We start from the raw sequence: 27,110 nt of genomic DNA, 5'->3' as shown, positions 1-27,110 counted from the left end.
TAAAGGGGAGTCAGATTTTGCCAGGGATTTGGAATTCAGCACAACACCGGCAAAGGCAGCATCAGCAGAGAAAGAACCATGTTGACCTACAAGGTAGAAAAACATCACAGGATTTTATTACAAACTTTCAAGGCCCATGTTAGCCTGAAACGGGGCTGAGGTTCGACGACTTTTAGCACCCGGAAAAACTACAAAACTCCATAAATAAGGGATGAGACGGATAAGTTTACAGCCTACGCAGTCTTTCATTAATAACACTGGCAGGGATGAACACTCTGCTGTCGGAGTTTCGCTGTTTCCCCGCTGGCCGTGAGACTGTCCTGTAAGGGTGGGAATCTCTAGGCACCTCACGATTTGATTCGATTACGATTCAGAGGCTGCGATGCGATTATAAAACGATTATCTTTTATCTATTACATTATCTATTATATTATTTTTTCTATACAGGATTTCTATTTTCTTACCGTGTGAGGACTGGGTACTTTTAAAGCAAAGTATCTGTAATGATCCATAATGAATTTACTTCCAATATCATTTATTAATAAAACAAATGGAAGTGGTTTTGGTCTCGTTGTAGAGAGTGGTGGGGTGTTGCTGTGTCAGTAAAATATCTTCAAGACTGGACGCTGCATCTCGGCTCCAAAGTGTGCAACATAGCGCGAAAGCCCTGCAGGTCACATAGCAACGCAGTCTCGCCTAGTTAGTTGCTAACGAAAAGGCAAAGAGAGATTTAAGACGAACATTTGGAGACGAATGGACTTATTTGTATTTATAAGCAGCGCAGTTGGTTTCCTGGTATGTTAAACCTGCAACGAGAGACTGTCAAACACTAAAAAGTTGCGAAGATGAAGTCGCTTCTCTTTCGAATTTTCCCGTTCCACCTTAAATAGTGCCGCCTTTATGTTCTGGCGCCTCAGTGAGCATTTAAGGTGGAACGGGAATATTCGAACAAGAAGCTGGAGAATGAGAAGCGACTTCAGCCTCGTAAATCAGTCGAACGTTGAGAGACATTTTACAAGAGACTGTTCTACTTCGGAGGAAAAGTTTCCTGGCGGAGATGCGAGGAAAATGGCTAAAGCTGAAGCTCAAAGCAGAGCGAAGTAAATCTGTGCTCTTGTTTATATTGTTTAGCCTATACTAGGACATCATCACATACTGAGACATACTGGACATTAAATGTTGTGGCTCCCAAGGTGGTTTGATTTTTGTTGAAAGGTCAAAATGGCTCTTCTTATCATTTGGGTTGTGACTCCTGACCTAACCTGGCTTTAATGCAGAGGGAGCCGATTTCTCACTCATCCAGTGGTGTTTTTGTTATGTGCCGCCACAGACTGTCCGGTGCGCTGCACTTCCGCACTTCCAAGTTCCTTTTGCACTCCGTCAACATTACGTTATAATTTTACATTTAGAAAATCGATGTTTGTCCACGTCCGCATCGCGATGCATCTAAGAATCGATTTACCCCTACTGTCCTGCACCCATTTATCTTTTAAGCTCTCGTCAGTGAGTTAAAGCCAGTCTGAGATTTACTCTTGTCTGATCTCTTGCTCAGTCACTCTCTCTTTTTTTCTTCTTCCCTTCCTCCGACAGTGTCTTTTCCGGTCTCTTCGTAGCCTCTGCCATGATGTCCATGCTGGGAATACCGAGCTTCTTCAAAGTTACATAGCACTATAGCAGGAGTTCCAGCCCGGAGTGGCAACGACAGAGACGCTTATCTTGTTGAAAGCAACCTTCAAAAAGCCCCACATGCCGCGATCAGACTGTCTGTAGGGCCAGTTGTTTCTCACTTATGGCTTGATACATCATCGTTTATTCAAAAAACCCTTTTCTGTTTTTTCTTTTTTTGCATTTCGGCTTAGCGATATTCTAACTTTTCCAGCTCGTCCTTGTGTAAAACTCTTACTGCAGTATTTGGGTGTTTTTCAAATTTCAGGCTTTTTACATTCAAGTTTTTGTTTTTTTTGCGCATTTTTAAAATTCACAAAAAAAACTGGTGGATGAAAAACCTGCTACTTTCCCTTTATTCCAGCTTCCATTCTTTTCAGGAGACTCACTTTCAGTTCCTCAAAGAATCTGCAGAAACACCTCCAAAGTTCAGTCTTAGAAGCTGGTTGATCATTTTCAAGTAATCAAACACATTCAGTGATATTGAGGTCTGGACTCTGGGGTGGTCAGTTCACCCAGAGAGCAAGCACATAGAGGTCCGCTGGCTTGATGAGGTGGCACCCAGCTGACTGTTTGCCACAGACTTTTATTTTGGGAAAAATAAACTTAGACAAATATTACACACAACTGAGAGAAATTAGACCAGGCCTGATAAATGAGTTTATTGAAGTTGTTGCTATTCCTGGGCTACATTTAAAGTATTTACTAAACTAATTTGCAAAGCATAACAAAAGAAATGAATGAATGAAAGTAAGTAAATTGGCCTGTGAGTGAAAAATGAGCAATAAAAAGTGGAATTTTGCCTAATATTCTGCTTAACCACCAGGAAAACACTGAGCAAAAAGCCAGCGGTCTGCCAGCTTTGCCTTCAGTGGCCCGCTGTCCTTTCTCCCTCTCTCAGTGAGGGCTTCTTGTCAGCCACAGCTTGTCAGTCTGTGAAAACATTTATTTCCATTAAAAATATTAATATTGGCCACATTTCCCACGTCCCTAATCTGGGATGTGCTATGGCGGCTAGCTGGCTTCGTCCTGTTCCGATGTCACAGTTTTCCTTCGAGTGCTCAGTTTTATATTTTTCACATTAGACGTTCAACAAGCAGTTCGCTTCTTTACGAGATGATTGGGCTTCCTGTGTCTCGGCCAATCAGGACACAAGAAAATGGTCCAGACTGTCCTGTTCAGCCAATTACGCAAGAGGAGACGGGGTCATTCCCAGTATGCTTTGTGCTGCATGCGAGGAGAAACGCAGCCTTATTATTTCCTCTGTCTCTGTGTGTGTGTGTGTGTCTCTGTGTGTGTGTGTGTGTGTGTGTGTGTGTGTGTGTGTGTGTGTGTGTGTGTGAGTGTGTGTGTGTGTGGGGTGTTCAGAAGGTGTGTTTGAACTTTTTTTCCCCGTGATTTTTCTCTCTCTTTCACACCCACGTGCAGAGAGAGAGAGAGAAGGAGGGAGAGAGAGAGAGAGAGAAGGAGAGAGAGAGAGAGAGAGATACAGAGAGAGAGAGAGAGAGAGAGAATCAGTGAGAGGAGACAGAGAGAGTAAGAGTGAAAGAATGAGGAGAGAAAAAGTGAGAAGAAAGAGAGAGAGACAAAGAGAGAGAGAGAGAGCCAAAGAGAGAGAAGAGAGAGGGAGTGAGTGGAGAGAGAGAGAGAGAGAGAGAGAGCAAAGGAAGAGATGTGATCTACCACCTATTGTTTTATTAAAGCAGTGCTTTTAGTTCTAGAACCAACACTTTCAGATCCAGGGCTGATTCCAGAGCTGGTTTTAGAACACACAGAGGATTCTACACTCCGGTTCAGGGCTGATTCTAGAGCACACTCGGCCCAGAACCGGTTCTAGAACACATTTGGATCCAGAACTGGTTCAAGAAAGCACTAGGGGATTCTAGAACAAATTCAGGTCCAGTGCTTGTTTTATAACACATTCAGGAGAGGATTCTCGAACATATTCAGTTCCAGATATAATTCAAGAACAGATTCTGGTTCTGGAGCACGCTAGGTCTCAGAGATAATTCTAGAACAAACAAAGTTCCAGACAGAATTCTAGGACATACTCAGTTCCATAGTGGTTTATAGATCAGTTCCAGAGAGAATTCTAGAACAAAACCCAGATCCAGAGAGAATTCTAGGACACACTCGGTTCCAGAGAGCTTTCTAGATCAGTTCCAGAGAGAATTCTAGGACAAACCAAGTTTCAGAAAGAATTCTAGAACAAACCCAGTTCCAGAGAGAATTCTAGGACACGCTCATTTCCAAGGATTATTTCTAACTATTAAAGTAATTTTTACTAATTATCTCTCCCTCTCTCCCTCTCTTTCTCTCTCTCTCTCTCTCTCTCCCCCTCCAGGACTACATCGTGTCTCTGATCGCGCCCGCCCAGCGGCACCGCGAGCGCCTGACCCTGTGGCTGCAGCGGCGCCTGCACTCCCTCCGCGCCGCCATCGAGTACGAGAGCTGTGCGGTGCTGCAGGTGAGGGACCATGCGCTGGAGTTGCAGGGCGGCCCCGCCCAGGTGACGGCCGCATGCGCCATGCTGCAGCGCCTCAAGATGGAGCACCGTGGATGGTGCCGTGACCCGCAACCCGCACCTTCGCCCACCGGCCACGCCTCGCCAGAGGAGGAGGAGGAAGAGGAGGAGGACGACGAAGGAGAGGAAGAGGGCAGCAGCTCAGAGAGCGAAGGAGAGGCAAGGTCGCGGAGCGGGAGTTCGGGAGGAGGAGCAGGGGGCGGAGCCGCAGAAACCGGAGGAGGAAGGAAACGAGAGCCACTAATGGCCACGAAACCGCACCGCCAACTCTGCCGATCGCCGTGCTTGGACCGTCCCAGTTTCAGCCAGAGCAGCACCCTACAGGAGCTACGGGCCGAAGACGCACGCTCAGACTCCGCCCACAGAATGCCCCCTACCTCCACAGACCACGCCTCGTTGCAACAGATGAGCAGTGAAAGCAGAGACTACCAAACCAAAATGGAGTTTGCGCTAAAGCTAGGCTATTCCGGAGAGCAAGTGGAGTCCGTCTTGAGCAAACTAGGTCCCAGCGCTCTAATCAACGATGTCCTGGCCGAACTCGTCCGTCTCGGAAACAAAGGGGAGCTGGAGGCCCAGGCGCCAGTCAGTTCGGCTGGTTTAGCACCTCGAGGTCCCGGGGCCAAGGAGGCGGTCAGTCCAGAGGCTTCACTTGAAGAGGAGACGACAGACACGTACGATAACCTCCGACCCATCGTTATAGACGGATCCAACGTAGCCATGAGGTACGCTAACTTTATATTCTTTTATGTTTTCCCCTAATGTGGAAATAAATAAGTGAATCGAATCAAATCGAAATGAAATTTGAGATCATTTCCTAAAGAATCGTGACTGAATAATTGTGAGGAATCAATTTAATGGTCAAATTAACTTGCACAATAATGTATTTGTCTTGGTAAAATTGGTGCTCATGTAAAGGGACAGTATGGAATACAAATAGTAAACAAATAAATATGAACAAATACAATCCACCACCGTGAAGAGTATCACAATACATACATATATCCAATATTTACAGCAGTATACTGCAAAAGTAGGAGACCACCCTTCATTTTCCAATGAGGAGTCAAGAAAAAGCAGAAAATATTTAAATATTTTTATAAAAATAAGTTATTTTTTACAAAAACCTACACAGAAGCCTCAACAACATATCAGATGTTTCAGTGTTCAGTGAGTCACTTTTTACCTTTATTCCAGCTTCCATTCTTTTCAGGAGACTCACTTTCAGTTCCTCAAAGAATCTGCAGACACACCTCCAAAGTTCAGTCTTAGAAGCTGGTTGATCATTTTCTGAAGTAATCAAACCCATTCAGTGGTGTTGAGGTCTGGACTCTGATGTGTCCGTCTCCTTTTCTCAGTGAGGTTCTTCTTGACATCTAGAATGAGGAGAGAGAGAGTGAGAGAGAGAACAAAGGAAGGATGTCTGTCTATCACATATTTTTATTAAAATAGTGCTCTTAGTCAGTTCTAGAACATATTCGGCTCCAGAGCCAACACATTCACATCCAGGGCTGATTCTAGAAGACAAGTAGAACACTTGATTCCAGAGCTAGTTCTAGAACACACTATGTCCCAGTGGGAATTCTAGAGTACAGCAAAGTCCACAGAGAATTCTAGAACACACTCAGGTCCAGAGCTGGTTCTGGAAGACATTTGGATCCAGAGCTAGTTCAAGAACACACTAGGTAATTCTAGAACAAATTCATTTCTAAGAGCTTGTTTGAGAACACGTTCAGGAGAGGATTCTCAAACATATCCTGTTCCAGACATAATTCTCGGGACATATTCAGATCCTGAGTCAGATCTAGGAAAAAACTTGATTATGGAGCACGCTAGGTCCCAGAAATAATTGGTCCCTAGAACAAACCAAGTTCCAGAGAGAATTCTAGAACATACTCAGTTCCAGAGCGGTTTCTAGATCAACTCCAGAGAGAGTTCTAGAACAAACCTAGCTCAAGAGAGATTACTAGGACACACTCAGTTCCCGAGTGGTTTATAGATCCGGTTTAGAGAGGATTCTAGAACAAACCCAGGTCCAGAGAAAATTGTGAGGTTCTTCTTGATCAGCTACACATCCCTTCAGACCCACAACGCTGAGTCGTCTTCCCACAGTGGAAGGATGGACAGAAACACCTGTGGATGTTTTCAGATCTGAAGCAGCTTGATTTTCTCCTCTCTCTCAGAGATGAAAGCTTTAAGTGCTGTTCATCTGATGGGGGCAGTTTTGGGGTCTACCAGGTCTTCCAGGTGGTTGTTAGGAGCCCTGTTTTGTTGAACTCTGCTTTTTTCACTTACTTACTTCTTTCTTATGCAAGTGAATTAAATTTTATCTAATCTCCTCAGAAATATCTCCTGAAAAATGAATAACTAATACCGAAAGACAGTTTAACGGGTCTCTGGCTGAGTGGATTAATAAATGACATACAGTATAGCAGCAATATGGACTTCAGGGAAAACACTGAAATGTGCAGTGTTCGGATTTTCCAGCTCTGAAATTTAAAGAACTGCTAAAATCATTTCATGACTAGAAGGTGTTTTTAGTGGAAAGTCCCCATTACTTAATATACATGTTATGTTCAGGTTTTGAAACTGTAACAAATAGATTGTATACAACACTGAAGAAGTCTTAGGCATCTAAACCCCATTTATCTTTGCACTAACATGTGGTTTTACTTGTAAACAATCATATATCATTAGAATAAATGCAAAAAAAATATAGTAAAAAGTAACAAGAATTTCTTATTTTCAAAAAAAAGCTGGTTTGAAGAACAAAGTTTGGTTCTAGATTTCTCCTGAACGCCTCCAGCCATCACGTTCCATCAGCAGAACCTGATTAAATTTAGTGATTTATTGATTAGATAAAGCAGGTATTGGACAATAACTACAAATAAGACTGGGCTTCCTCAAGGAAAGAGCTGGAAATGGTTAAACAGACATTAATATACATAAAATCACTACTGTATTAATATTATAGGTGGGGCAAGAAATTTTCACGATACACAAAATGTTACGATATTTATTTTTTCAGACTTCTGATCAGCTGGAACAGAGATAAAAGAGCCAGTAGTGCTAACACAATGATTTTTATTCAGTATTTGTCTCTATATCCAGTTAAAGAGGACTAATTTTGCTCTCTTTGTAATGAAACATGCAGTAAGTCAGTGTTTTACAGTACAAGTACTGACAACATGCACATTATTTTCAAAAAAGTATATTGTATTGTGACATAATTCATCACGATAACGATATATTGTCATATTGGCCACCCCTAATAATATTATTTACATTTATTTTAATATTAGTGTAATTCTAAAGGAAATAAACACTTACCTTAGATTTGCACCGTACTGTATATGGTAAAAAATTTTTTAAATAAATATAAAATTAGTAATTTGAGTACAAGGCAAAACAGCTTGAGTAGGAGTGCAACAAGTGGTAGGTAAAATGATCCGGAACGGTTTGACGTTTGTTTTCCACTTTTGTAAAGTCCGCCCACCCACAGAATCAAGCTGACCATCCTTGAAAGGGAGATGTATGACCAACAGCTGAGCTCGGGATTCAGTTTACTAAATATATCTCTTTTTTTTTTACAACATACTGACATTTAGAGCAGTTTACTCAACACTAAATTTGGGTTTTCCTTATTCAAACACTTACAAAGCATTTGCTAACCAGATGATTCATGACTCAGGCCAGGAAATCTACGATATTGCGTTTAGTCTGATGCCTTATGGTAAACAGATGCATAAATGTGCCTGAAATGTGACTTTGTGGCTGATAAACAGCTGTTAGTGATGTGTTTTTGTGGCCTCGGCATGCTTGTGAACAGGTTCAGCAGCATGAAGGTGCAGCACTGCCCCCAGCAGGTGGGACGGGGAAAAGCAAGAGGGGTAGATTCCACATGAGAAGGAACGGTTTATTAATAAAATTGAGGAAAACGTGGAATATGAGTAAGACGACTGGTCAAGTTGCCAGATTTTCCGCTATTGCAGGGCTTTTAAGTCCTAATCCTGAGGGACCACTCAGCTCTACTGCACTGCAGCTTCCCCTTCTCTGAAACGCCACACCTGAGTCAGCTCATCAAGGGCTTAATAACCGTCTAACGTGTTATCGAGTGCGTTAAAGTAGGGAAAATATTAAACTGCGGTGCAGACGTCCTCCTGGACCTCTCTAAAGGACGCCGTGGTCTCGCTGCCCTGCTAAAAAAACCCACCAACACTGTTAGGAGTTTTCTATGTTGGTTCCTGATAGTTTTGTTATGTGTTTTGGCTTTTTTAAAGGGTCATTCTACAGAAATGTCCACTTTTCTGTCTCTCCATAGGAGTCACTGGTGTGACTGATCCTCACTGGTGTTACACATAATAAAGGAAACATTTTTAATGAACAATGCATTTTACAAAATGGCTGCTACAGAGCATCAAACCACATGTTGCCAGTCATGGAATATCCACTAAAATATGTAATTTAATCCATTTGTTTTCTATTTTTTCACAATTTCCTCAGAATGAAGTCGGTCACACCAGTGACTTCAGCTAAAAGCTTCATATGAAATCATGAGCTAAATGAGAAAATCTCTGATAACTGAAAGACACAGTGGACTCACCATGAGCTTTTCTTCATAGATCCTCAGAAAACAGGTAAAAGGAAGTCGAGTGATGTCATCAGTGTGACTTTTATTTCAAAATAAGAGATTTTTTGTTACGCTGTAACACCAGTGACATGACTCCTGGGAACAACAACTTTCATTATATATTTTATAATATTTATTTGTTTTCTTTATGTCATTTACATCATATATTTCATAGTCATGTAGAGATTATTGCAGTTAAAATGGCAGAAAAACATGTTTTTTACCTCAAAATATGGCCTCAGCCTTCACACATGACTGTGAGGACGAGCTCTTCTGTGGTGCTTGGAATTCTATGTAATTGATTTATAGACCAATATTGCTAAATTGAGGCTCAAGAAAGTGTAACTGTTAAAATAACTTATTGCTTTAATTTAAAATATAAATAAATTGTAACCCTAACATGTTTTTTTTTATGTGTAATATATCTGTAGGTATGTGTATATCCAGCTAGGGACACAAAAATGAATGTTTCTGTAGAACAATATAGAGGATTCAATGGTTTAACAGGTTACTGATGGCTGCTTCTGAATGCATTTGATCATTTTGTAATGGGATCTATAGGTGTTCGACAGGAAACTGGTGGTCTCTATAGGAAATCTTTAAGCCAATTCCCATTCGTTTTAATCGTAATGGTCTTTTTTCAGCATGGTGTTTTGCTCATTTTGCAGGAAGGAAGTAATTTATCATAGCTTTTCTACCAAATAGTCATATAAAACCTCAAAATGTTGTTTTTATAGCCTTTTACACCATTTAAAGACACGCCCTACAAAACTACCTGGAATAAAATCTCATATCATTTAAGCTAAATGTGCATTTCTGGATGAGACTAGCTTAAAAATGTGTTTAACATTTGTCACAGTTTCTTGCATCATTTTCAGAATTTATTTCTTGTTTAGGTTCATCAGTGTTTTCTTACTACAATACCCAGCATGCATTACACAAATCTGTCTTACAACAACAGAGAATCCCTGTTGTGTCAGCTAATCCTGGCTGCTAGCCTAGCTGCTGAGCTACAGGCTAATAAATGCAACCAAGCTAGCATTAGTGTAGCTGCTGGACAAAGTAGTAAGACATACCAGGATTCTGTCTTTATTCAGCACAAAATTAATGTTTTTACACTTTTAGCAAAGAGATAAGCAGCCAAACTGAGGTAACTTAGCTAGCTAGCCAGCTCGCTTGGTACCTTTAACTCTTAGCTTGCTTTCCTCCTCATCTGAAGGGTCATTTACAGGTACCGCAGTTACTGCCAGCATTATTTCTAGCTTTCTGCCCTCTGTGTTAAAAAAAAATAAAAACAACCCCCAAAATCCACCCAAAGCAGTTGTATTTTTTCAAAATTCCCCTCCACCTTCAAGATACATCATCAGAAAGGGGTTTTCCTAGATTTTAAACTGGAAAATCGGACTCTAGGCACGTTTACATCGGATAGTGTTGTTTAAAGTTTTTATTTTGACTGGAGTGCTCCTTTAAGAGCCCTTTTCCCTTCTCTGTTCTTCACATTTTCGAGTTATTGTTTTGGAGATATGAGGTTGACACTATGCTAATTCCAAATCCCTCAGGTTGATCAGTTTGAGGCTTGAAGAGTCACAGCTGAGCACATTTTAGGGTCCGTCCTGATCTAATATAACACATTCAACTCCTAATAAGTGTTTTTGGGGCTGATACTTTGCCTTTCAGCAGGATTGGCCGATAGCCGAGACTGATGTAGGGCGGGGATGGTCAACAGCAAAACAAATATAATATGAAAAATGTAATATAAACATGGTTTCACATAGCAACAAAACCTGTGAATTTTAAGATGTTTCTCCAGATTCACCCTGAAGACTGTTTTTGCATTGTGTGTGTGTAGAATGCATGTTAACACAGTCACAGTGAGATCTAGCCAGGTTAAAGTACAGCCTCCCAAACTAAGACCCCCAAAATAAACAATCAGAGAGGACAATTTACCCACGTACACATTCAAAACAATTGTTTTTATGCACAGATTCATCAAAACTAGAAAAGTATAACTACAGATGTCGTGTAAGAAAAAATGTAATTTTATTGTTCTGATATCTGCCAACACGCTTTTCACTAATCATATTCATTTTGATGCATATATTTTTATGTATGGGAAAACATAAAATTTAGACAAAAATGGATTAAATGTGTTTGTAACAGACTTTCAACAACTGTTATAAACTTGTCCATCAGTCTGTTACAGTTAACTCTGCCTATGGGCTGAGCTGTAATATACACTGATCAGGCATAACATTCTGACCTTGTTTCTACGCTCATTGTCCATTTTATCAGCTCCACTTACTATATAGGTGCACTTTGCAGTTCTACAGTTACAGACTGTAGTCCATCTGTTTCTCTGCATACTTTGTTTGCCCCCTTTTACCCTGTTCTTCAGTGGTCAGGACCCCATGGACCCTCACAGAGCAGGTACTATTTGGGTGGTGGATCATTCTCAGCACTGCAGTAACACTGACGTGGTGGTGGTGTGTTAGTGTGTGTTGTGCTAGTACAAGCGGATCAGACAGAGCAGTGCTGCTGGAGTTTTTAAACACTGTGTCCACTCACTGTCCACTCTATTAGACACTCCTACTTTGTCAGTCCACCTTGTAGATGTAAAGTCAGAGACGATAGCTCATCCGCTGCTGCACAGTTTGTGTCGGTCATCCTCTAGTCCTTCATCAGTGGTCACAGGACGCTGCCCACAGGACGCTGTTGGCTGGATATTTGTGGTTTGTGGACTATTCTTAGTCCAGCAGTGACACTGAGGTGTTTAAAAACTCCAGCAGCACTGCTGTGTCTGATCCACTCAGACCAGCGCAACACACACTAACACACCACCACCACGTCAGTGTTACTGCAGTGCTGAGAATGATCCGCCACCCAAATAGTACCTGCTCTGTGAGGGTCCATGGGGGTCCTGACCACTGAAGAACAGGGTAAAAGGGGGCTAACAAAGTATCAGAGAAACAGATGGACTACAGTCTGTAACTGTAGAACTACAAAGTGCACCTATATAGTAAGTGGAGCAGATAAAATGGACAACGAGCGTAGAAACAAGGAGGTGGTCTTAATGTCATGCCTGATCAGTGTATTTGCACTCGCGCCACTTCCGGCTGAATTGTTCACAAACGCTGGGAGCTGGAAACAAAGTTTGTGTTTTAATTTGTAGCAGAGATGTGTGGGCTGCTTGTGTAAGAATATTATTAATGCGCTCTCCCCAATACAGACAGTGAAGGTTCCAGTCAATTAATATGTAAATAAGTTGTTAAAAACATCCTGATTGGGGTTTGGGTGAGGTGAGCCGGTACACGTGCACAGCAGCATGCGGGGGCGGCTGTGCTCGAGCATGTGTGAGTAACTTGGTATCTGTGATGCTTTGTAGCCATGGAAACAAAGAGGTTTTCTCGTGCCTGGGCATCCAGCTGGCGGTTGATTGGTTCCTGGAGAAAGGACACAAAGACATCACCGTGTTTGTACCAGCATGGAGGAAAGAGCAGTCCAGACCAGACGCCCCTATAACAGGTGCGTGTTTGGCTGTAGCTTCGACTGTGTGGGGGTGTTTTCACTTGACAGTGTAGTAAAGAAGGAGCGGCCAATATTCAGCTGTTCGGTGAGGGTCTACACGGGGGGCTTCTTAAAGGGGAATTCCACAGATTTTTCAAAAACAAAGTCATTCAGAGTGGTTTGGTGTGAAATGGTTCAGATGTCTTTACAGTGGTGGTGATAGGAACCAGGGGTCGCCATGACTACAACACAAATATAGACATTTTATTTACTATCCAGAACCACCAGTGAACCTACACGAGTCTTCTGAGTTTATATGGAATGTTGATGATGGCGTTTAAGGGGTTAAACAGTATGTTTTATAACAGAATCTACTTAAAACTATCATAAAACAGTGTCTCAGTCATCAGGCAGTGAATTCATTTGATGTAATAACTTTCTGTGAGGGAGCTTTAGAGGTGGACGTCTGGTTCTTATCACCACCACTGTGAACAATTCTGACTCGGTAAGTTTCTCTAGAACACAGCATTTCAGACCAAACCATTCTGAACGACTTTGTTTACTCAGTCTTAACCAGGGTTGCCCAAACTTTTTGTCAATAAGGGGGCCGAGGGCCAAAATGACAACAATAAAAGATTTAAGTTTTCAGTTCAATTCAGATTTCAATTTTTTTCAAGTTTGATTTTTTTTTATATTTTTCTAAAATATTATTATTTTAATATTATTTTATTAAAATATAACCTTAATTTTTTAAAAAATAATTTTTAATATTAAAAAAAATATTTGTACATTTTTATTGTTGCAAAAAAATAAAAATTTAAAAGTAAAATAGGAATAATAATTTATATATAATATAAAAACATGTTTGCCAAACAAACATTTTTGCCTTCAGGCCACACTTTGGGCCGCATTGTCTTAACCAATTGCCTATGCAGAAATTTTGAAATATTTATGGAATTCCTACCCGTCCTAGTTATTGCTCAAACTGATCACCATGCATTCTATTTAGAAAAACATATATTGCTTTGTATTTAAATGTAATTATATTTGCAGATCTATTTCTGAAAGTGAATGTGTGAGTCGTGTGCAAAAGTTGGAACATTCCACATCCTCTACAGAGAACACACTCAAATATGGCATTTTTTCTGCCATATTTCTGCCAACTTTAGTGCACAATTTCTATCTGTTTGATATGTTTAACATGTTGGAAACATAAATATGTAAAATGTGGCCAGTAGAGGATGTGTTGACTTATTTCCACTTAGAAAATCAACAAAACATGGAATTTGACCAGGGATGTCCAAAATCGACTTTTGTAAGACTTTTATAACCATAATGACTGCTATTGTGAATCGACAAGTGCAACAACACGGGGGTGTGTAGGAAGACGAAATGTTGGATGACGCCTCTGTGTGCAGATCAGGAGATCCTGAGGAAGCTGGAGAAAGAGAAGATCCTGGTCTTCACCCCGTCTCGTCGTGTCCAGGGCCGACGGGTCGTTTGTTACGATGACCGCTTCATTGTCAAGCTGGCCTATGATTCTGACGGCATCATCGTCTCCAATGACAACTACCGGGACCTGCAGAACGAGAAACCGGAGTGGAAGAAGTTCATCGAGGAACGGCTCCTCATGTACAGCTTCGTCAATGACAAGTACGCTCACGCCGTTGCTATGGTGACTGGGTTTTCTCTCTTGTTTTCTTTCCGCCTCTTCTTCTGCACGCGCTCTCTCTTGCGCTCACCAGCCCAAAATAATCTAGTCTGAATGTCTATTATTATTTGAGTTTGACATGTTAATGACGTACAGAACTGAGCAAAAATCAGAGACCGTTAAGAACATGTTATTCATTTTTCAGTGTCAGGAAAAAAAGCAGAATATTTAACAGGAAATTTAACACAGAAACCTCAACAACTAAATATCAGATTTTTCAGTATTTTAGTGTGTCCACTCTTTACCTTTATTCCAGCTTCCATTCTTTTCAGGAGACTCACTGTTAGTTTCTCGAAGAAACCTGCAGACACACCTCCAAAGTTCAGTCTTAGTAGTTTATGATTTTATGGTTTAGCGTTTTATGCTTATCACAATCCCAATTACAAATTTAGACAAATTTATCACATCTTAGTTGTTAAGTTTCTGGGTTCTAGTGCAAAGTGTTCTTCTGTTTTTTTGTTTCTTTTCAGTTTCTTTTCAGTATTTATTTTCCTTTGATTTTTGCCTTCCTTATGCAAGTGGGTTATCTTGTATCTAATCTCCTGAAAATATCTCCCGAAAAATGAATAACTTGTACTTAATGTCTTGTTTTGACTGGGAATGTAATAAATGAAGGTTTTTATTTGCACAGTACCGTATATGCATTCAGACCTGAAGTCAGTCCATGTTTTCTTACTGGTTTGCAGATTTATGCCCCCTGATGACCCACTAGGCAGACATGGTCCAAGCTTGGAGAATTTCCTGCGGAAGCGACCCGTGGTACCGGAACACAAGAAGCAACCGTGTCCTTACGGTCAGTACAGCAAAAGTAGGAAATGACGTCATATGTTACTCTATTATTAAAATATACTTATAAAGTTTGAATTTGAGTATCCGTCACTGCACTCAGTATGTTTTGCTGTCCCTTTTATTCCTGTTTCATCTCAGGTAAGAAGTGCACATACGGTCACAAGTGTAAGTACTACCACCCGGAGAGAGCCGCTCAGCCCATGCGCTCTGTAGCAGATGAACTCAGAGCTTTCGCCAAACTATCTGCTGTGAAAACCATGAGCGAGGGTGCTCTTGCTAAGTGTGGCACCTCCGGCACCGCTGCCAAGGGGGACGGTTCGGAGGCCAAACGAGTGGCGCCAAAGCGGCAATCGGACCCGAGTATCCGCTCGGTGGCATGCGAGCAGGAAGAGCGACTCTGTCCAGCTAGGAAAGCCGAAGCAAATTCCGTCCCATCCTTAGTGACGGCACTAAGTGTCCCCACCATGCCGCCCACAAAAAGTCATGCGGCCGGTGCCCTGAACACTCGGTCAGCTAGTAGCCCTGTGCCAGGGTCACTGCACTTCACCCACAGCTCTCTAGAACACACCAGCAGTGTCCAGTATCCCCCTATTCTTGTCACGAACAGCCAGGGGGCATCTGTGGCATACAGTGAACCTTTCCCTAAGTACGATTCTGTGGTCAGTGATCACGGCTACTACTCAATGCTCAGTGATTTTTCCACCATCAGCTTGGGTAGTATGCAGGACAGCTTCTGTAGCCTGGAGCAGCCAGATCCGACAGGGATAGGGGGAGGGTATCCTGAACGAGCCTCCAGCATGTGTCCCGAACCTGGACGGAGCCATTCTTCGGACTCTTTCTCTTCCTACGGTGGAGAGATGTACTCCATGGAGGGCAGTCTGGATGACAGCATGAAAGGCCCACAAGCCCAAGTGCAGTCATCTGCGCAGACTCGCTTGCAAGCATTTGCGCATGGTTTCCACCACGAGGCCTTGACAAGGGTCCAAAGTTATGGCACAGACGAACCCAAACCAGGTCCACGCAAGCAGTCCTCAGCTCACCTTGTGCCCCATGCGCAGCATCCTGTTGTAGGAGCCCGATCCAGCTGTCCGGGCGACTACCCCCCACTTTCCCAGAACGTGATGCCTTCGTCTGGTCCGACACAGCAAGGGAGATCCTTGGGAATGACCCGCATGGACAGCATCTCGGACTCCCGTCTATATGAGAGTAATCCCCTGAGGCAGCGCCGACCGCCTTTGTGCCGGGAGCAGCATGCAAGCTGGGATCCATTGCCTTGTGGGAATGAACCTTACGGGTACGGCGGTTACGGACTGACGGGAGGACTCATGCCGTGCTGCGAGCGCGTCATGGTCCGTAGTATGCCGGAAAAGATGGAGCAGATTTGGAGGTCTCCCTGGGATACCCCACCAGGCCCACCTCCAGCAGTGGAACCTCAAGAACGACACCCAATCCCGGAGCAGCAGTACCAAACTTACCGCAACCTCTGCAATATCTTTCCAGCATACGTAGTCCACTCAGTCATGGAGAAGAATCCTCACATGACCGATCCTCAGCAACTAGCGGCAGTCATCGTGACAAAACTGCGGTCCTGTCATTGAATTTTTGGGCAGGCTAAGGGAGGGATGGAAAGATGCACAGTGGAAATGTGAAGATGTCTGGATGGTATGACATCTTGAGCATTTCCGAAGTTGATCTCAGTCCATGAAGTTACGGCCAGTCACTTGAAGATAACAGTCATGTATTTTTACCTCTATCTAGGCTTCTTGAGTCACTTTTTTGGCATTATCACCTTGATTAGCAGCATGTTCTGGGACAAGCCATATTTGATAATGGACCTTGTACCCAGACTCGAAACGATAATCCTTCCACTGGAGAAAGAGACGCATATTTAGCCTTTATTGAAGAAGGGATTTCTTTATGTTCAAACCATTTAGCTTTCCATTTTGGCCTGCAGAAGATGCACTTATGCAGAAGGAACATCTGGGTCAACAGGTTTCCGCAGTGTCAGAGCGAGAGTGAGAATCTGGGATCAGCTCCTCTTTGCAAGTATATAATTATTTTAATATACTTATAGAAGGACGTGAGTTGCAAAAACGGAATAGCACTCCTAGACCAAGACTCTGAGACCCAGATGATGTTGTCCAGCAAGTCCCTCAAGGAATACATCAAGCGATAGTAGTTCTACGATGAGTAGGCAAATTTTGACCAGGTTGTGGACAACACAAAGGTGAATTCTTAGCAAGAGAAGTCTATCTGATCAGAAACGATCTTACACAAATATGAGTACAATTGCGTATTCACTTGCACCAGTGTAAATATTGTGACAAATTTTTTTGCCTTGTGTGTGAACAGGTGAACTTTCAGAAAGGAGCGTGAACTCTTGAGTACCTCAAAGCATGAACTTTGAACTTTTTGAACTTTTATGGCCTTATATCAGTGACCTCACCACAGGTGTTAATGTGATTGTTTTTTTTGGGTGGTTGTGAAGGTCACCGTTTGTGTTTGGTATTTATCGGCGAGCACTGGCAGTATTTAGAGCAATTACGTTTTATCGATGCTACATTTCCGAGGGGTAGTATTCTGTGTGGAACGCCACATACCTGCCAAAATAACGTGCTATTAACCCTCCTTACTCACTAAGCCATTTTAAAAGATCATTTGACGCTGCTCAACTAAGGCCAAAAAGATAATCAACTTAGAGATATAGAAATTTTAATGTTTCACAAATGCTAGCTAGCAGCTAGCAGGTTGAGTGTTTCGACCATGTTAGAGGTGTTTATTTTGAGGTGTAATGCTAGACGCTAGTATTGTGCAGTAACTTTACCAATGCTAAAGGATTCTCCAAGTAATCTGTAAGATGTTTACACGGTTTTAAAGCTACAGTCAGGTTATTTTTGGTAAGGAATTCATTTTTGAGCCGAGGAAGGCTGCAGTAGACTGCATTTATGCTACGCCATTCGGAAAATATTTTGGAATGGCGAATATTCCTTCAGGAGATTATTTGGAATCCAGTATTTTCACAAGTAAGCCTTTTTTTCGTTAACATCTGCCAATTTACATGTAAATTTAGCATTTACAGAACGTGCTGATTATAGCTTTAAACAGCTCTGAATCCATGCATGAGACTAAAATGAGAGCGCTACACTTAATTGGCTCATTAGTCAATTAAGACTCATAATGACGTAATTGTAACTTAATCATAGAGTAATGAAATTTGTGCGTTAACTAAGGGCAGGAGGGAAATGCGTCTCATCGGCAAAATGCTTCTGAAGAGCATCTATTTTCTGATTTGTGCTGGGAGATAGCACCTCTGCCCTTCTCTGTATATTAGCATATCCTTAGGAGAATCTTGTTGAATGAATGTTGCAGACCCAGAGACGTTCTCGGTGTCTGGGTGGAAACTTTAACTCTTTTTTTTTCGGTTCTATGGTTTTGTTTTTGTTTTCATGAGCGCAGGTGGGGCCCTGAGGGGTTCTGTTACCGCTCGTGGGAAGGTGTGACACACTGCCTACCTGTTTCTCCCTGTGCGATACACACACACACGGAACACCAGGCTGTCGTTGGGTTGTTTCTTACATTTGACTGACAGGTCGCTTGCTGCCCTTCCCTCTTTCACCATTTTTTTGCCCTGAACTAACTTCCAGCTTCTACCCCAGGATACAAATAGGACAGATTTTAGATTACACCTGTATTTGCTCTGCAGAAGAACCCAAAACAAAACCTGATTGAGCCGTACTAATGCGACTAACAGTGCTAGCTAGCATTGCTTGCTTTAAACAGGTTCTGTTTCAATGCTGCTTTTGGCATGTCCTCGCCAACTTGGAATCGCGTCCACATCACTGTGTAGTTGAGAAGTGGCTTCTTCGGTCAGGCGCTCGGTTAGGTTATCCTCAGTTACCACTTTCTAGTGCAAAAACTTTGTTTGGCATGTTTGAACATAGTAATGTTAATAGTGGAGTAAATCTCAAAAAATTCCTTAAAAACAAATATAAATATTTGAGTGTCATAAGCAGATCAAAAATAATTAATTTAGTTATGTTATTGTTTTTTCTATGTTACCCTTTTTATTATATTATTAATGTTTCCCCACATCACATTACCTCAATGTGTCCACATATGTGTTTCTGGCTAATGAGATAAAACTACAAAGCTCTATATTTTGATATAAATATGGCTACTGCTCCATAAAAAACATTTAAAAATTAACTGGAATATTTAAATTAATTTTTAACATCAACTTCCTCACCAATTCATAATGTTTTTCCTTTTCCTTTAAAGTATTTGGAGATACAACACTGACAGCGAATATTATTGTTTATTTTTTTAAATAGCTTTTAAAACAAAATACAGACTGTGGAAAAATCATTATTTACAGATCTATTTTCAAATGTTCAACTCTTTCTATGTTGTGGTGACGAAAATTTGATCACTTGAAGTGAAAAATATTGAATTTAAAATCAATTAAATCATTCATATTTATTTTTAATTTATCTATCCAAAACAGGAAACGATTTTTTTCAAATTGGGTCCTAGTTTTTGTCAGGTTCAAGAGAATAACCCAACTACTTTTTGTGGCTATAAACTTTGATTTAAAACCATGATGGATTGCCTTGTCGCTAGCTGTGTAGCCTTTCGCATGCTAACTAGCAAGCTAACAAAGTGAAGTTGATCTATGATCTATCAGCTGTAATGCACAGCAGACGGGCTAGTTTGCTATATCAAAACCAATATGAACACAGCAAATTAAGTGTTTTGAAGTATTTTACTGCTACGGCTTACAAACAGCTCTGTGTATGAGGGTTGTGGATCACATTGCAATGATTTCTGGGCAGGTTCTGCTCCCTCACCCCTTTCAGGGCTTATCTGATAAACTTTAGTTGAGCTGATGAACTAAACTGAAATGAAATGAACTGGTGGGACCAAGTGGACGAGGTCATGCTAAAACTGAATTGAAACAGCTGGACAGTTTATTGAAAAATCAAATTTACCCACAAAATGTAGCCAAGATATGTTTGGTGACTCAAGTTTGCTTCGTTAGCTTCAAGGCTAATGTGGCTAACATAGGCTAACAGGCTTGGTAATGTACACTTAACATTAGAATGGCTAAAAATGGACAAATTTAACAAGTCTATTTAAGATTACTTAACAACTTGACGTGGTTTGAGGTGAGTGACTTAGACATGCAGTTAGCTCGATGCTAATTTGAGGTAAACGTTGATTTCTTGCTAGCAAGTTAGCCTCACAGCTCCACAAGCAAACTGCAGACACTATACTTATCTGACTGCATTTGGGGTAAGACAGGATGCTTTTATCAAACCTGGGCCGTTCGTAAACGTATTTTAAAGGAATTTTAGCTCTTTTTTTGTCCTTCTATGCTTCTATGCTCCCTCAGGATCCTCAGTGAGATTACTTGAAACTAGGAGTGTGACAGAAGAAGAAAAAGAAAAGGTTCTAAGTTCTGTTTAGGTCCATCTCGAGATACTAAAGTCAGCTTTATAAGGTAATTTCCCTTTTTTCTTTTTGCTCCTAGCTTCTACCTCCCTTCACTCGCAGCAAGCTATCACGCCTCAAATGTCTAGAAACGACCTTTGCTTGTTGATACAAATTGTATCTATTTCTTGATTGTAAAAAAAAGAAATTATGAGCTGTACAGTATCATCTATATACATATATATAAATATATAGTTATATAAAAAAAGCTTAGTTTTATTTAAAAGGATAAAGAGACATTAATGCCATAATGTTAGTGACACTATGTGTCACTAGTGTAGCCCATACAGAAGGCTTCTTTCCTGCCGGGCAGACATCTATAGACAGGGATTTCTCTTTCTCTCTCTTTCTCTCTCATTCTGTCCCTTTCCTCCCTCAGCTTTACCTCTACACGGCGCTACGTGTGATGTGCTAAGTGAACTAGGGGTGCACGATATATCAGCGGCTTATATATCATTCGCCGGTAAATGTGAAAATATCATTATTGTTATTTTCGGTCCGATTTCGGAATTACAGCCGATAATTACAGCCGATAATTACAGCCGATAACTTGGCGCCTCATCTGTGGCTTTCCTGTTCACTGAAATGGATAGCATAGCATAGCATAACTTTACATTACTCTGCCAGTGTAGTAAGAGTATGTGCTAAATACATAAATGTTTATAATAATCGTCTTATTTGGCTATATTTTTCGATTAGAGTTTTCACACCAAGTTTCACATCAAGCTCAAGTTAAATGATCATTTATCGGTATTGGTATGGGCTGTAAGTCTCAGACTTCAAAATCATTCATTTAAGATTCTTCTATTTCGTAATTATAATACGAAATAATTTTTTTCATCATTTATGATTCAGAAATATTAAAAATACAGCAAATTCACAAATCTGTCTGGAGCCTGTTTACACAGTAGTAGATGTTTTGTATTTAAATTTTTCAACTGTAGATTATCTACAGATGCTTTAATTGCTTTACTGATCATTTTCAACAGTGAGTGTTTTACATGCACTTAATAATCCGATCATAATCTGATTTCTGCAGTTATCTGATTATTCAAGTGGTCATGTAAACAGCACACTCTGATTTCTTAGATCAGATTTAGGTGTATAAATCTGATTAAGAAATCCGATAAAGAGGCTGGATTTGCGCTCAATAATCAGATTTCTAAGCCCAAGTGAACTCTTACTCTGATTTCTTTCATTTTTCTCAGTCCCAAATACATGCCCGACAAAATGAAGGATTTAAATATTCTTCGTCTCCTAGACAATGTCTGTTCATATTTTCAGGTAAAGTGGTGTGATGTTTTCAAAAAAAGCCGCAGCATGAAGTTTAAGTTTTACGTTTCGTTTACATCACGTCTTCTTCTATGAGTTTATTGGCTGGTTGTAGCAGAAATCTGATTACTGTCTGACTCAGGTAGACCTGGAGTTCCCCCATTATTTGATTAACCAAGTGAATATAAACGCTTTGATTGGATTACTGACAAAATCTGATTTTCTGCAGTTATTGGATTATTAAGTGCCTGTAAACACAGTGTTAAGATTAGGTTTAGGATTTGGGTGAGTTATGGTTAGGATTAGGTTTGGGCTATAGCGAAACAAAACAAGTAAAGTTAGGCCTTCAAAAAAGAGTAAAACACCTTAACGATAATGCTAACTTCTGCTAGCGCCCCTATGGGATTCTAGTAGTGTGTTAACACTATGCCAACGCTTGTATACATTGAAATTTTTTTGGTAATTCTAGATTTAACACAGACGTTTGAAGCTTGTAAAGGAAATTCCATGTGATTTATCTGAAGCTTGTAACCGACAATATTAGATATCTAAGCTTGTAGCAGTTTTACAGTGAATCTTTCAGTAGAGAGTTCTGACATAGAGCTGCCGCCGCTGTTTTCCATTCCTAACAACTGCTTAGACTACAGCTCGTATTCACAGTCAGTCACTTATCTAGAACCAGAAGGACTAGAGTGATGAAATGTTCTCATAAAATTGGTCCCATTGTAAAAACCTCTTTCACTTCCTCATTATGTTGGTAGTTAATCTAAAGTCTGAGGCCTTCAGTCCAGAAGTTCTAGCCAATAGGAGAGCTCGCTTGGCTGTATCTACCTAGATACCATGGAGAAAACAATCCTGATTGGACAATTTTGGACATTTGAAGCCCTCTAAATATTCAACACTGGTTTAGCATTAGATGAGTATCTACAGTGGACTCAAAATAAACAGATTTTTTTTTTAATTTACAGTGATGGAAAATAAATTGAAAATTGTATTTTTGCCAGAAAATAAGCACATACTTTATTGAACATATAGTAATTCAAAATTGATGCAGTTGAATTTCTATCTTTTCCACTGCTGGTATCGGCCACATTCAGGCGTTAAGTATCGGTTGTGTTTATCGGTCGGGGAATTCCGTATCGCTGCATCTCTGAACTGAAGCGGAGTGTAAATTCTCGGTGGAAATGGAAATTTACTCCAGCAGGAAGATTCTGCGGCATCCTGTGACTTCACCACTGCCCACGTCTACATCTCTCTCTCGCTCGCTCTCTCTCTCTGACGTATTGATCGGGGGTGACATACACATTCACACGCAGACTCTGTGCTCCTGTCCAAATATATAAATATATATAAATATATACATATCTATTTTTTCCTTTGTAAATATTGAAAATCGAAAATTTAACCACTTAGATTTGCACAGTATTAGTGCTTTTTACAAACACGCACATAAACACTCACACACACACTAAAACGATGTACCAGCGAACCCGAGCAGGACCACTTGCGCGCACGCACACACATGCATACATGGACATGTGGGTTGCCATGGCAACCACATTTAGCTTGGGTTACTCTGTGTTAAAAATAATATCAATGAATAACTATGGAAATTATGGACTTTTGTGTATTCTAGTGTGGATTTATGGTGAACTCAGCTTTTTTTTTCCCCTTTTTTTGTTTGTTTTGTTTTGAACACCGTCAGAGCATGAAGGCAAGAACTAAGTGAAAAACAAACAAAAAAAATAATTGCTGATGGATTATTTGGAATGGACTAATCTAAACTAAATGGACTGACCACATGAGCACTTGTACACAATCGGATGAGTTTTGTCGCAAGAGTTGTTTTGAGTATTGAGGTGATACACACACACATGTACATGCACACACACACACACACACATACACACACTCTTTAACTGCCTTTATAGAATCAAAGACTCTTAACTCTTAAAACATACATATATATAAATATACACATGCAAAGACATATAAACAAAATATACAAACCTCAATTCCAAAAAAGTTGAAAAAACTATGTGAATTGCTAATAAAAACAGAAAGCAGTGATGAAAACAGTACAAAGGCAAAATATTTAACATTTTATCTTATCAACTTTGTTGTTTTTTGTGAAAGTGCACCCATTCGGACATTGATATCTGCACATCACATTCAAAAAAAACGCAATTTAGGACTAAAAATGTTGTGGAACATCTTAAACAGGTGATGCAATCATGCTTGGATATGAAAGTAGCATCCTTAGATATAAAGGCCAAGTCCTTTATGTGAGAGAATTAGTTTGGCTTGCCAAAAAATGCATCAGCGCAATAAACAACGTTCCTCAACCAGCAACTGCAAGAATTTTTAGGTATTTCAATCTCCAAAAAAATACAACAGAATGATGTTCGACCTCCAGACAGCATTGCATTGAACGTCATGCTTCTAAGATGGATTTTGCCACATGGGCTTAAGAGTCAATGAATGCTGTCTGTTGCTGCATCCAAAAACGCAGGTTAAGACCGTACTCTGCACAGTGGAAGTCATATCAACAGCGTCTAGAAACGCCGCCGACTTCTCTGGGCTTGAGCTCATCTGAAATGGACTGATGCTCAGTGATAAGTATTGTGGTCTGACGAGTCAACGTTTCAGATTGTTTATGGAAATAATGGATGTTGCGTTCTTTGGGCCAAAGAAAAGGACCGTCCAGATTGTTACCAGCATAAAGTTCGAAATCCAGCATCTGCCATGGTGCAGGGGGGTTATTAGTAGGTAATCTACACATCTGTGAAAGCACCATTAACACTAAACACATTCTGGAGCAACATATGCTGCCTTCTAGATGCCGTCTTTTTCACAGACATTCATGTTTAAATTCAACATGACAACAACAAACATTCTAGTACTAGACTGACTTGTCTGTCTTCTATTGAAAACATGTGGTGCATTATGAAGTGCAGAATACACGAAGGCCCTGTATGGTTGCACAGCTGAAGACTTCTATAACGGAAAAATGGCAAAATGTTCCACTTTCAAAACTGGATCAAATGTTGGATTCGAAAGATTATTAAGAGCTGTTAAAAGTAAAGGTGATGAAACACAGTGGTAAACATGTTCCTGCCCAGCTTTTTTGGAACGTGTTGGAGGCATCAAATTTGGAGTAAGTGTACATTTAAACCATAAACTCATAAAGTAAAACTTCAAATATTGTTTTTCTACTGTTTCCAATTAAATACATGTCAAACAGAATTTTTAATCACTGCTTTCTGTTTTTATTTCTAGCATTCTCAGCTCTTTTGGGAACTAATGTTTTGCCTAATTACACTGTAGTGAATCTGAATTATGTAAAAATAGGAATATAATGCTAGACAATGAAAGTTATCATGGAAATCAATTTTAATGCTACATCTAGAATTTTCTGAATGTCTGACAAACCAAAAAAATTGTTTGGTTGGGAGAAAAAAAAGGAAAATTTGGGTTGGGGGGGGAAAAAGGGAATTCCACTGATTGTTTAAAATTTCTCCATTGGTTGTTTGTAAAGACTTGGATTTCTTGACAGTGGTGGTGATAGGAACCAGGGGTCGCCATGACTACAACACAAATATAGACATTTTATTTACTATCCAAAACCACCAGTGAACCTACATGAGTTTTATATGGAGTGTTGATGATGGAAAATAGTGGAAAATCTGAAATAATAAGTTTTCTTTGGGGACTATTTTGCCTCATAACTTCCTGAATATTATTTATTAATTTTCTGTCAGGGAGCTTTTAGAGGTGGACGTCTGGTTCCTATCACCACCACTGTGAACAATTCTGACTTGGTAAGTTTATCTATAACAGAGCGTTTCACACCAAACCACTCTGAACGACCGTTTACATGTTAACCATCTAAATATGCAGACATTTTAAATCTGTGGAATTCCCCTTTGATGTTTTCTGGGCAGTTTCTTTGGGTCGCTGAATCTGTAAACTAAAAAAAGATAAACATGTATGTATGTATAAAATACCAGCTAACACACACCTACACACACTCTCATGCACCCCGTCTCAGGAACCAGCAGATTTATTACAAACGTAAACCTTCAGACAATATCCTCGATGTTTTCTATAATGAAATGATTATCGCGCTTTTCAAAAAAGTCCAATTTGTGAATTAGTGCAGATGACCTCTTAATCGTGTCCTCAAAATCAAACCGAGCTGTTTTCTTTTCCTTTATCGTATCGTGGTTTTTTATTTTTAATTCTTTTCTTTTTTAATTTATCGATGCACTGTTCCAGGTTGGCTGAGTGATTTGAACACTTTGAAGTCTCGTGTTGTAACAATGACATACGGTAGTATGTTTTATTCTATGTTGAATGAAACATTTGCTTTTTGAAACTTGTTTTAAAACGTTAAAACAACGAAACGTGAACCCTCCCCCCCAAAAAAGAAGATGAACGAACTTTGTAACTCTTTGGGTCTGTAGACTCAAACAAAATGTAAGTCTCAATGACAAAATGTGTTTGTTTTCTTCAATAAAGCCAAACCCTGTTGGTAAAATTGTCATTTTTCTCTTTTTTTGGTCTGATTTCTTCCTAAATGTTGTGCTTCCTTACAATTCCTTACAACTTCCAGTAACTTTCAGCTGAATAGACGTTGAAACAAAAGTTAACTTGCTTATCAAGGACAAGCCCTGATTCCTAGTATGCGAAAAGACCATCTTTAATTTAATTATGCCATAACTTGCCTTTACATACAAGTTATTCATTTTCAAGGAGATATCTCTGAGGAGTCAATGTTTCCATTGACTTTCTATGCAAATTGCAAAGAATAAAGAAAAACGCTGCCAACTTCTCTGGGCTCTAACTCATCTGAAATGGACTGATGCTCTGTGGAAACGTGTATTGTGGTCTGAGGGGTCAACCTTTCAGATTGTTTATGGAAGTAATGGACAACGTGTTCTCCAAGCCAGAGAAGAAAAGGACCATCCAGATTGTTACTGGCGTAAAGTTCAAAATCCAGCGTCTGTCATGGTATTGGTGGGTATTAGTAGGTAACCTGCACAGCTGTGAAAGCACCACTAACACTGAGCATAGTGACAGACATTTTTGAGCAACATATGCTGCCTTTTAGCCGCCATCTTTTTCAGGGACATCCATGTTTATTTCACCATGACAGCACCAAAAAATATCCTGCATGTGTTACAACAGCATGGCTGCATAATCAGTGTGTGGGTGCTACACTGACCTGTCTGTTTCCTGTTGAAAACGTGTGGTGCATTATGAAAGTAAAATCTGCAAAAATACATTGTTTAAGCAACAAGGCTGCAAGATTTATCTCTCCTTTATTTGGAAAAAATCTCATTATGAGATTCATAACCCACACATTCATACTAATAATGCAAATCTGTAAGTTAATGTAAAGAGATTTTATTCCAAGTGATTTTAGAGCATTTCTATTGGTCCATTCATCATGAAATTTTCACATAACATAAAGGACAGCTGGTGTGTTGAAATGATGTAGAAAAATAAAAATCGATACATGGTCT

At 40.2% G+C, this 27,110-nt stretch overlaps 1 protein-coding gene across 1 annotated transcript; it reads left to right on the top strand.

Annotated features, from left to right (window-relative positions):
- The first annotated feature begins 4,381 nt into the window (after positions 1–4,381).
- Positions 4,382–16,418, top strand: zc3h12b (zinc finger CCCH-type containing 12B). Its single transcript, XM_036580967.1, has 6 exons — positions 4,382–4,522; positions 4,595–4,911; positions 12,199–12,338; positions 13,739–13,973; positions 14,718–14,824; positions 14,959–16,418. Exons 1-6 carry the CDS (start codon positions 4,433–4,435, stop codon positions 16,416–16,418), a joined length of 2,349 nt encoding a protein of 782 aa, XP_036436860.1. The 5' UTR covers positions 4,382–4,432.
- The last annotated feature ends 10,692 nt before the right edge of the window (positions 16,419–27,110 follow it).

The sequence above is a fragment of the Colossoma macropomum genome, unplaced genomic scaffold (genome assembly GCF_904425465.1).
Source record: "Colossoma macropomum unplaced genomic scaffold, Colossoma_macropomum, whole genome shotgun sequence".
Taxonomy (NCBI): domain Eukaryota; kingdom Metazoa; phylum Chordata; class Actinopteri; order Characiformes; family Serrasalmidae; genus Colossoma; species Colossoma macropomum.
The sequence above is the reverse complement of the archived record's forward strand: the minus strand, read 5'-3'. Positions and strand labels throughout refer to the sequence as shown.

Excerpts from the sequence above, each read along its gene's own strand:
- zc3h12b (XM_036580967.1), top strand. The coding sequence starts at position 4,433 with ATGGCCACGAAACCGCACCGCCAACTCTGCCGATCGCCGTGCTTGGAC. Across the intron at positions 4,912-12,198 it reads GGATCCAACGTAGCCATGAG|CCATGGAAACAAAGAGGTTT; the intron begins GTACGCTAACTT and ends GATGCTTTGTAG. Across the intron at positions 13,974-14,717 it reads TACAGCTTCGTCAATGACAA|ATTTATGCCCCCTGATGACC; the intron begins GTACGCTCACGC and ends ACTGGTTTGCAG.